At 35.9% G+C, this 11,855-nt stretch overlaps 1 protein-coding gene across 2 annotated transcripts in view; it reads left to right on the top strand.

Moving 5' to 3' along the window:
• Ppp4r3a (protein phosphatase 4 regulatory subunit 3A) overlaps positions 1 to 11,855 on the top strand; it is a 36,924-nt gene that overhangs the window by 18,945 nt on the left and 6,124 nt on the right. Inside the window, exons 5-10 of one of the 2 annotated variants that reach the window (XM_004837062.4) lie at positions 2,630 to 2,707; positions 2,822 to 2,938; positions 3,425 to 3,541; positions 5,794 to 5,925; positions 6,029 to 6,131; positions 7,608 to 7,766. In XM_004837062.4, the coding sequence (XP_004837119.1) occupies positions 2,630 to 2,707; positions 2,822 to 2,938; positions 3,425 to 3,541; positions 5,794 to 5,925; positions 6,029 to 6,131; positions 7,608 to 7,766 (706 nt within the window). Of the gene's footprint in view, positions 1 to 2,629; positions 2,708 to 2,821; positions 2,939 to 3,424; positions 3,581 to 5,793; positions 5,926 to 6,028; positions 6,132 to 7,607; positions 7,767 to 11,855 lie in introns of both variants that reach the window. The other variant, XM_004837061.4, reaches the window with a different exon arrangement.

The raw sequence follows: 11,855 nt of genomic DNA, 5'->3' as shown, positions 1-11,855 counted from the left end.
GATCAGAAGTGTTTCAGATTTCAGAGTTTTTCAGATTGTATAGACTTTGAAAGTTGAACATCTATAACAAAGATTTGAAAGAAAAAAATGTTCTAAATTCCAAAATTTTTTGAGCATCATTTTAGTGCTCAAAAAGTTTTGGTTTTTCAGATTTTGAATGCTTTAACTTGCAACTCATTTTCCTAGAAGTAGAAATAATTCCATTTCATGTTGACTAATTCGACATTTTCTGTTCATTTAAGACAGACATGTAATCATAATATAGGTAATACAATGTGGTAAGTATAATAGCAATCCTACATAGAGTGTTGTGGTTAGATAATAACAGAGGGAGAGGGGTCTGATACCAATTTCTGTCAATTCTTTATAAGGACTAGCTATTACTAGCTAGTAGAGCCTCATTCTCTGGTCCAGTTTTTGTTTTGTTTTGTTTTGTTTTTGGTACCAGGGATCGAACTCGGGTCCTTGCGCTTGCGAAGCAGGCGGCAAAACCACTGAGCTAAATCCCCAGCCCTGGTCCAGTTTTGATTCCTGGTCTCAATGGATGGTCCTGAGTTATATACTGACATTTTCTTTAGTTCGATATGATTCTGTTTTTGTTTGGTACAAATTTGTCACCTGTTTTCTTGGTCTTCTTATGAGTAAAATGCCATTTTTACTCATTAAGTACAAATTATTTTAAGTTGTTCATTCTTTTCTTTCCTACATTATGCTCTGTAAAATGCTAGCTGCCGATTCTATGGTACTGTTTCTTTTGATGCTAGGCCTTATTTCCAAAGTGCTGTGAAAGCTAGAAAATTTTTGAGGCACAATTTAAATGAAACATTCTTACACGTGTGAGATAAGCCTTGAAATCAGATGCCATGTGTTAACAAACATATGGTCAAAACTGTGTAATGAGAGGCTGGGGATTTAGCTCAGTGGTTCTGCCGCCTGCCTTGAAAGCGCAAGGTCCTGAGTTCAATCTCCAGTAACAAAAAAACTATGTAATGAGATATGGCATATTTGTATATTTTAGAAAAAGGAAAGGTAAGAATAGACAAGTAATTTAGTATCATACAGAAAATGTTCCTTAAATACCTACAGTAGTGATATGAAGCTTATCATATAGCAGGAAGTTCCATACTTACTTGTGTTTATAGTACCTAGCCCTCAGCCTGTGTGGGGCTAAGATAGTGTTGAATCTGCTTCTAGCTGAGTTAGTGTAGAAGAAAAATATTAACAAAATTTTGATGAAAAATAATGACAAGGAAAATTGAACAGGCAATCAGGAAGGCTGTATGACGTGATTAGGTTTGGGTAAATTGATGGGACATGGGTGAATTTCTTAAGCTGTGTCTCAGTTATAAGGAGACAGACAGACATGGTGGCCTATACCTGTAATCCCAGCACTTGGGAGGCTGAGGCAGGAGGATCAGGAGTTCGAGGCTAGCCAGAACTACAAAGGAAGACCCTGTCTCAAAAAACAAAAAAATAAAATAAAATAAAGAAGCAAAGATAACATCTCCAGTTCAAATTGTATACTCTTCGGCATTACCTACCTAGATTAGTATCTTGTAGGCTATCTTTTGAGTTCTTTTTAAAGTAATTTAACTTATAGTAAATTTCTATGGTTATCTTCAAATAATAGGTATTAATTTATCTTTTTTTTTTTTTAGATGTTCATTTAAAAGCTCTGAATTTGGCTTTTTAAAATAATTGAATTGTTTCCTGTACCTTTTTTTTTTTCTTTATTGGTACCTGTGAATTGAACCCAGGGGTGTGCTGCCAGTGAGCTATATCCTTGCCCTTTTTATTGTTGTTTGAGACAGGGTCTCACTAAATTGCTAAAGCAGGACTCAAACTTGGAATCCTCCCACCTCGGCCTTTAAAGGGTTGGTTTTACAAATGTATACCACCTCACCCTGCTCATTTCTGTATCTTTAAAACCTGAAGAAGCACCTAGGCATGGTGGCACATGATTTTAGCCCCAGCTATAATCTGCTGAGGTAGGAGCACAAGTTTGAGGCCAGCCTGAGCAACTTAGAAAGACTTAGTCTCAAAATAGAAGTAAAAAGAGGTGGGATGCAGCTCAGTGGTAACAAGTACTTGCCTAGTGTATGTGAGGCCCTAGGTTCAATTCTCAGTAAGGAGAGGTGTTAAAGAAAGCTTTATCTTTGTCCTCATTTGAAAGATTGTAGAACCTTAACTTCTAAAATTAGGTTATATAAACCTGTAAAAATGGGTTGGCAAACTAAGGCCGTGCCATGCCTGCTATTTATAAATAAAGTTTTATTGGAATACAGCCATACTTGTTTATATAATATTGTCTGACTACTTCCATGCTGTAATAGGAGAATTGAGTAATTGTACTAAAAACTACTTTTGGCCTGCAAAGCTAAAATATTTACTATCTGGCCCTGAAAGTCTTAGGAAATAGAACCTTGCCAAAATGTAAGAATAATCTTTCTGATAGGAGTCTCCAATATGTCTTAATAGTTTGTTTTTTCTTCCTTCTTTGATAGAACAACATTGCTAATACCGTCTTTGCTTTTTCTAATTACGATAATTTATATAGTACAGCATACTGAAATTACATTTTTTATATGCTTTCTCACTAGCATAATTAAATTTGTCCTTTATTTCACAGGAAGATGAAAAATTTCTGACAGATTTGTTTGCACAACTAACAGATGAAGCAACAGATGAGGAAAAAAGACAGGAATTGGTAAGAAATTAGATGTTATGAAACACATAAGATTAAAAACAAATTTTTTATATTCTTTTTTTTGTCCTTAATCCCTGGTTAACTTTTTAACACTTAACTTTTTCTTAATTTCAGGTTAACTTTTTGAAAGAATTTTGTGCATTTTCCCAAACGCTACAACCTCAAAACAGAGACGCTTTTTTCAAGACTTTGTCAAATATGGGCATATTACCAGCTTTAGAAGTCATCCTTGTAAGTTTGTTTCTCCTCATTTTTTAATTACTGTTATTTTTATTTTTTATTTTTTTTGGTACCAGGGATCGAACTCGGGTCCTTGCTTGCAGAGCAGGCGCCAGAACCACTGAGCTAAATCCCCGGCCCAATTACTGTTATTTTTTAAACCACATTTAATGTGTTTCATAAAGCTAAAGAAGCAGTGAAATTCCAGGATTAGTGTCCTGACACTGTATTGAAAGAATGCTCTATTAAAGGAATTCTCTATATTTTTAATAATTTGTTAACTTTGCAGCCTATTAATTATTAAAATAAAAAAACAGGAGTAAGTGATTTAGAAAGTGTAATTTTATCTGTGGAACAGAAGGCTTTTACCTGTAACACAATTCTTTAAACCTTTTACATTGTGGTATTTTGTTATAATTTGTTAGGTTTTAGATGTTTACACAGCTATAAGTTTTGTATTTTTAAACTTACATGAGAATAAATGCCTTTTCTCTGCAGGGCATGGATGATACACAGGTGCGAAGTGCTGCTACTGATATATTCTCATACTTGGTTGAATATAATCCATCCATGGTACGAGAGTTTGTCATGCAGGAGGCACAACAGAATGATGATGTAAGTAAGAAGTTAACAGAGCAAAAAATAACCAGCAAGGTAAATATTATTTGCACTAATAGTAAGTATTTATACATGGAGTTATAGCTGTGTTTGTTTTTCATTTTTAAGATTTAAATTATTGCTTTTGGGGGGAAATGTAGCCATATCAGATGGCTTATTTTCCCCCTAAATTTGGCTCTTGTCTTAGTTTATAAATTTATTGTTTTACAGCAGTGATTTCTTAATTTAAGTTTCTTTCCTATTTTTTGACATTCTTTTTTAATTCTGGAGTTAACTTGAAAAATTCTTATTTAAATCATTTAATCAATTAATTTTCACATATGGGATTATGAGTACCCTAGGAAAATGTTGTCTTTGCTAGGAATAGAAATAACTGAATCATCAAGAATAAAGATGAAACACAGCTCCTTGAAAAATTTTTAATGAGCTATTTCCTAAACATAAAGAATGAGGGCTGGGGATTTAGCTCAGTGGTTCCACAGCCTGCCTTGCAAGCGCAAGGACCTGAGTTCGATCCCCAGTACCCAAAAAAAAAAAAAAAAAACTCAAAAACTAGGGGCTGGGGATTTAGCTCAGCAGTTCTGGCACCTGCCGCATAAGCACAAGGTCCCGAGTTCGATCCCCAGTACCAAAAAAAACAACAACAACATAAAAAATGAGCTCTTGCCTTGTTCATATATACACATGCATACCAGCATTTATGAGAAATTATAGTACATAAATGAGGTTTTTTTGGTACCAGGGATCGAACTCGGGTCCTTGTGCTTGCGCAGCAGGCGGCAAAACCATTGAGCTAAATCCCTGGCCCTTAAATGAGTTTTAAAGTTACCATATATCCTAATTATATGAAGGACATTTAGAAGCTGTATAGTGCATGATGTATGTAGGAGTCCAAAATGTATGCTTTTCTGCTTTATTTTTAGATAATTAAACCGGTGGTTCTATTTTTCTTCCACAAAATTTTGAAAATAACTTTTCACTTAAGAATAGACTTAGGCTAGTCTGCTCTGAGTTCATTGAGAGGGAAAAGAAGATAGCCCTTAGGAAAAACATCTGCTGAATTCTAGCCTGTAGAAAATGAGAAGATAGCCTTTGTTAACTATTTCAGAAAACCCTAATAATGTATTATAATGTCAGAATGAATAGTAACATCTATCTTTAAGGTTTATTTTTTAAAATATAATGCCAGGACAGGTTCAGGAAAGTATCAGTTTGAAGTGCTGAATGTTAATAACACTTTTTTTTTTCTAAGGAAATAGTCCTCTATCTTGAGAACCAGTTTGTTGTTGTTGTTGTTGTTGTTGTACCAGGGATCGAACTCAGGACCTTGCACTTGTGAGGCAGGCACGGTGTCACTGAGCTAAATCCCCAGCCCGAGAACCAGAATATTTAAGAGCTATACTTGTTCCCATATAACCTACTAGGTCAACGAGATGTACTTCATATTTACTTCACTCATGTGTATAGGCCTTTTGATTTCTACTATTGATCATCATTTCCATATACCATCTACATTTTCTCTGTCCATGACCATTTTACCATTGCTTGTATATACAAGAATAGAGAATTTTCTCACTAAATTCCCCATTGGTCTTTACTCTATGGGCTAGAAACACCAGCCTCAGGAAAACTAGCAGTCTATTTTCTTTGACATTTGTAATCTAGCTGATTCATTGTTCTTCTGTGTATTCTATAAATACCATTTTTTCATTTCCCTTAATTTCAGACATAGGGTGTCACCTGTTTTCCTAAGTTTATTTTAAAAGGAAGCCTTTAAACATTTCTATGAATTGAGAACAGGTGTCATTTGCCAAAAATAGAAAGAATCATAAAAATAAATCCAGTGACAGTAGAACAGTGTTATAAATTCTAGCTAATATTCTGTTAATGCTATGAGTGTAAAGCCAGTAAGCTTTCTGTAAAAAATAGATTGACTTATTAGAGAAGTGTAAAGATCTAAAAGCACCAAAATGAAACTTACCCTTTTTTTTTTTGCTTTTATCAGAGGAATTTAAAGATACTAGAAAAAGAAACTTTCTTCAGTACTGTTTAATGTCCCTGTAGCTAACACACAGGGAAATAAATACTGCTATATATCCTAACAAAGAAGTGAGTCAGTCATTGGACTTTGTTTGCAGTTAACATGACATCTAGACCTAGCTGTAATCCTAGAGTGTATACCTTAGTGTGTGCTTTTCCTGTTCTTGCTTATAATAAGTGATCCTTATTATGTGTATTTTTCTCACCAGGATATTTTACTCATCAACCTTATTATCGAACACATGATTTGTGATACAGATCCTGAACTTGGAGGGGCAGTCCAACTTATGGGCCTGCTTCGAACTTTAGTTGACCCAGAGAACATGTTAGCCACTGCCAACGTAAGCCATGGCATTTTTCCTCCTTTTCATAGCTAGTGTATTATTTATTGCTGGTAGAAACCAGTCCAGTTAAAAGTTCACAAAAGTATTTTTGATTTTTTAGAAAACAGAAAAGACTGAATTTCTGGGTTTCTTCTACAAGCACTGTATGCATGTTCTTACTGCTCCCTTACTAGCAAATACTACAGAAGACAAGCCTAGTAAAGGTAAGACAATTGATAGTCAGGTTTTTCTATTGTTGGATTATGAAATCAAAGTTGGTACTAAGTAACTGTCTTTATTGTAGCAAGCAGCATATCCTGAAAAAAAGCCATGGTCTTTAAAAGTTTGAATTCAGGTTAACGTACAGGTCTAATGTATTTTCAGAAGCAATGTTGAAAGTAAAATTTGTTTTAAAGGTACTGTAATTAGAGACAACAGAAACATGTAAAATAAGAAATAGAAGGTGGTATTTGTTGGTTTTCAGACTTTCTAAACAACTTTTTAAATAATATGTGTATTTAGGGGCTGAGGGTATAGCTGAGTGATAGAACATTTGCCTAGCATGAGTGAAGCCCTGGGTTTGATCCCCAATACTGAAAAAATGTGTAGTCTATGTCAGAGAGACATTTTTGTTTAGTCTGCATCAGCTTGGGTGAAACTGAAGGAAGTAACTGTGGACAGTTCACTTTAAGTTGCTTATAGTGCAGATGTGTACACCTAAGCTTGTGCTCAATATTAAGCTATTTTTACACTTTATTCCTTAGGGCCTTAGCTTTTGTGTGTGGGTGTCGATAGTGGTAGTAGTTTTAGGGTCTTTGTTGAGATATTCCTTATTGACACCGTACAAATAAACACATTATTTTGCCATATGAATTCTCAACATGGTATATTTGATTGAACACACTACTTATTACCACTTATAGAAAATAGATAATGTGTTTTCTTTGTTTTCGTTTGGTTGGTTTTTTGGTACTGGGAATTGAATTGAAACCTTTGCCCAACCATACCTTTTTTTCTTTTTTTTTTTTTACTTTTTTGTGTGACTGTAGGATCAAGTCTTTGAAATACTTGTTTTTCCTATGCGTTTTATTCATGTTGGGTGAAACTGGGGTCCTCTTTCCAAGCTCTCATGTTTGGTTCGTCCAGCATTTATTGAGAACTCTTGTGGAAGGCCTTGTGCTATAATCTGTAAGGGACAAATAGGAGAAATGAAAAAAAGCCAGCAGGGTACTACACACCTATAAGCCAAGCTACTTGGCAGGCTGAGGCAGGAGGATCTTAAATTTGAGGCCATCCTGGACGACTTAACAAGACCCTGTCACAAAATAAAATAAAATTTCTAAAAAGGACTGGGACTGAATCTCTAATGTTCTCCCCCCGCCATGGGGGATCGAACTGAGGACCTTGCACTTGCCAGGCAGGTACAGTGCCACTGAGCTAAATCCCCGGCCCGGGCTGAAGCCCAATAGTAGAACTGAACTCATGGGAACATGGAGAAGAGTAATTGAACCAGAGATGAGGTAGTGTCTGGGAAGCCCTCCAATATGTATACATATGTTGACTTTTTTTGTTTTGTTTTGTTTTGTTTTTTTGGTATCGGGGATCGAACTCGGGTCCTTGCGCTTGCGCAGCAGGTGGCGAAACCACTGAGCTAAATCCCCAGCCCATGTTGACTTGTACACAATTACATTTCATTTTAGATGACTTTCAGACTGCGCAGTTATTGGCACTTGTGTTGGAACTGTTAACGTTTTGTGTGGAGCACCATACCTACCACATAAAGAACTACATTATCAACAAGGATATCCTCCGAAGAGTGCTAGTTCTTATGGCCTCGAAGCATGCTTTCTTGGCATTGTGTAAGTGTTGTTTCTGATGCAATTATTTATTATGTTTTTGGAATTTTTAGATCTTATTACCTGAGATAAAATAATAACTAGTTACAGGTCGAGAAAGTGGGCCTGATACTTACTCTGCACACTTATTGTATAGTTTTGCCACTTTAAGCAGCTGATTTCCCTCTCTTACTCATATATAGCAAAGGGCTTAGAGAGTATCCAGAAATATTAGAGACCTCAGTTACATTAGCCCCCAGGGGGCAAACTACAGCCTTGGCCACATCCAGCCCATGGGCTATTTTTATACAACCTGCAAACTGAAATGGTTTTTATGTTTTTAAAAAGTAGTTCCTCCAAAAAACCAGTATACAGGGGGGATTGCTGGGAGTTCAAGGCCAGCCTGGGCTACATAGCAAGATCCTGTCTCAGCTTACACACACGCACACAGTATGCTACAGAGATCACATGTGGCTCAAAATATATGCCCTGTGGATCTTACTGAAAAGTTTGCAGACTCTTGAGCAAGATAGATAGTCCTTTGTTTCGGGGCCAGGGATGGCACTCGGGGTTGAATTTGGGACCTTCAGCAGAATAAGTATACACTTTCCCACTGAGCTACATTCCCAGCCCTAGAGAAAATCTTTTTAAACAAGATTATTAGTTATATGTAAGGGGTTTTTTTAACGGACTTTTACATGTTCTTAAAACTGTAGTGTTTTACAGTAAAACATATTTCTGAATTGAAAAGCAGTTAATACAGAGTGTTCTTACTCATGCAGCAGCTATTCTTAGGTAATGAGTTTCCATGTTTAAACTGTCCTTGTTGGTAAGTTGCCAGACCAAGGTTAGGGTTGTCCTGAATGTTCCGTAAGAAGTATCTATTGGTAACTAGCTTTTGCCTTTTGGTTTTTAAAGGTAAGTTGGGGTGCTTTGTTGTTTCTTTAAGGAATCATAGTTAAAAGTTTCCTTAAAATTTTAATTTTCTAACAGTAATATTTGTCATGTTTCTTGACTTAACTTTTTCAGGCTGGTCTGTGAACTGCACTGTGTACTGAAAATACATGTAGTTAGAACTTGTTTTCTTCTTTTCAGCCTGTAGATATTCAGTTTATTTACTTTCTGCTGAATATCCATAGTTACTTTAGAATCATTTTCAGCCAGTAGTAGGTAGCACCTGCAGCATTAGACTAAGCACTGCTAAAAGTACATTCATTATTTTAGTTCTGCCTTACCATCTTTGTATCTGTGAGCTCAGCACACAGGAAAGAAGAGCTTTTGAGCCAGGGATTTAGCTCAGTGGTTCCGCCCACCTGCCTCACAAGCACAAGGTCCCAAGTTTCATCCCCGGTACCAAAAAAGAAAAAAAGAAGAGCTTTTAAAATTCTACTCAAGCTGGGTGTGACAGCACATGCTTATAATCCCAGCACTGAAGAGGGTGAGGTAGGAAGCCAGCCTGGGCTGCATACTGAGTTTGAGGACAGCCTGAGCAAAACAGAGACTCTGTCTCCCAAAAAACCAATAATAAATAAAATTGTACTCATTTTCCTAATATACTTACCACAGAAGGAAAGCTCCAAGAACAAGGTAGAGTTCATAACTCTGAATTGTTCTTTAGTGTCAACATAGAGTGTGGGAAAGGGAGTTTGAGGCACATGGCACTGAAAAACTGAATAAATGAGTACAAGTAAATTGGGTACTGCTATATTTGATTGATTCTCAGATGTACATTTTTACACATCTCTGAAATCAAGGTGAGTCTTACAGTTAATGGTGTAACATAATTGGTAGCTCTGTCTTTTTAATTTTGTTTTCTTAGAAAAAAATTTTTTGCAATCAGTGGCATCTTAAATTTGATTAAGATATATGATACTAAGAAAATTAAGATGATTAATTCCTGGGCTCAGCTACCAAGGGAATCAGCTCATTAGGATGAGAGGGTAATTTAAAAATCAAAATATAACGATTACTATGTTAAGGTACACTTGCAAGCACAGTGAAAATCTAAATTACAAAATCCTGCAATAGTGGCAATTTGGATCTGTCTTGGTAATGGTCAAAGGAGAATGACATTCTTGGTTGAATACACTGTTAAGATACTACGTGTACAAGTGTGCTGCGTCAGTTTGCTGTAGGTAGGACACAGAGTCCAGTGGGAGAATGGCAGGACACACAACAGAAAGGGAGGTCTTTTCTTAAATTTCATCTTTTCATATTTTTCTTGTAATATTATAAAGAAACTTTGTTATAACCTGGTGAGAACTATGGAGAGACTCATTATAAATAAATGAAAGTTTGTATTGTTAGGCACTCTGCCAGCAAAACCTTAGTTTTATTTTATTGCTGGTGATACTTGATAAAGTCAGGTTGTATCATTAAATCTCTTTATCAGATGGGTTCTTGGTGAGCCTGTCTTCCCAGGTTTGAGAGAAGATAGCAATCATTAGGAACAAGTTTTTTTTTTTTTTTTGTACCGGGGATCAAACTCGGGACCCTGCACTTGCAAGGCAGGCAGCGGAACCACTGAGCCAAACCCCTGGCCCTGGAACAAGCTCTTTTAAAAGGACTAGCTTTATAGTATTTTTATCAAGGATTTTTAAGAACTGAATATAAATTTAGGAAAATGTAAGTTATTTGTGGTTCTTCTGAGAAAAGTGTACATTGAACAAATACTAGGCATAGCATTTCTAAAAGGAGAGTGTTACAAAGTTTAGATACATAGTGTAAGTACATAAAACAATGAGCACTTAAATGTACAGAGATTACAAACTTTTATATCTGTTGCTTCTTAATTAGTATGTGTTGTCATATTTGTCATATTTAAAGACAACAAAGCAAATATGCAAGTAAGAGAAGCAATCCTCTCTAAACTCAGTCTTTCCAAGATACTGGTTCAGTCTTTCCTCGCTCGACCTCTTCAAGATTCTTGGATCTTTCATAGTAGTCTATTAAGCCTCCTCTTTTTTATGTTGTCTGATTCTTTTATTTTGTTGTTGGTGGTGGTAATAGTGGTGTTGTTAGAAATATGGAAATCGGTAAAAGGAATGAAATATTGAAAAGCTTTGTGGTAGAGGCTTTTATTCAACTATCGTTAGTTACATATGAGGTAATTGACTACATGCAGTCTCCTGCTGTGTAAGATAAGTTTATTTTTTTTGATAAGTTTATTTTTTTTAAAGACATTATTGAAATTGAGCACAAGCGAGTCCTGAAATGTTCACAATGAAGGTTAGTGATGTGAGTGGAAGCAAAATTCCCTTTCCATTGAAAGTGCTGTGGTTAGGCCAACTTGGCCTATCCCAAAAGCTTTCTCTGATCTTCTTTAAGTGACTTGACTTCATGGACTCACTGTTCAAATTTTGAACGTAACTTTCTATTCTATCTATATCAGCAGTCTGGGTAGGAGTGTTTTTGAGGACATAGTGGTCCCTTTGCATGGCCTCATCTTAGTGAATTCCAGGAAGGGAGTGTCTTTTTCATTTGCGAAGGACTTGCATGCAGACCAGAGGGGTTGGCGAGTGTGTGTTTGGTAGGACACAAGTCTCCAAAAAGCCTGCAAAGTTCTTAAAACACCAGCTCTTGCCTTAATTACCAAGAGCTTAAAATTTGGCCTACTAGCATGAGATAATAAGTATTTTTTATTATATAAAATATGGAACTTTCTCACTAAATTTCTTTGTCAATTAACATTGAAAAAGAAAACACTGAAATCACTGTTTTAGAAAATAAACCCTTGTTAGGCTTTGACTTCATTCAGAAAGATGCCTCTTATTGTTTAAAATGTCTTCACCATGCTTATGTTTAAAAAAAACAAAATTCAGTAATCTAAAAAACAAAATGAAGTTTTTATTCTATAAACTTATTTTGAAACTCCCTGCCCAGAGTGTTTCTTTAGAAAGATACACTCTTAAATAAGTTAGATTGTTAAGGCAGTTTATAATCAACTGTACCTAATTGGGCATTCACTTGTGGACCTCTTTTCTGCCAACTAAAGAAAAATTGAGCTGCTTTACTCCTCTGCCTTCCCACCCAGAAACCGTGTCAGCATGGTTGCCTGGCTACCTGCTCATGAAGGACTTGATTAATAACAAATTGGCAGTTTAACGAGCCACT

The sequence above is a fragment of the Heterocephalus glaber genome, unplaced genomic scaffold (assembly GCF_053883595.1).
Source record: "Heterocephalus glaber isolate CG9 unplaced genomic scaffold, H.glaber_assembly_v1.0 deba00001608, whole genome shotgun sequence".
NCBI classification, from domain to species: domain Eukaryota; kingdom Metazoa; phylum Chordata; class Mammalia; order Rodentia; family Bathyergidae; genus Heterocephalus; species Heterocephalus glaber.
This window is presented reverse-complemented; position numbering and strand designations above follow the sequence as displayed.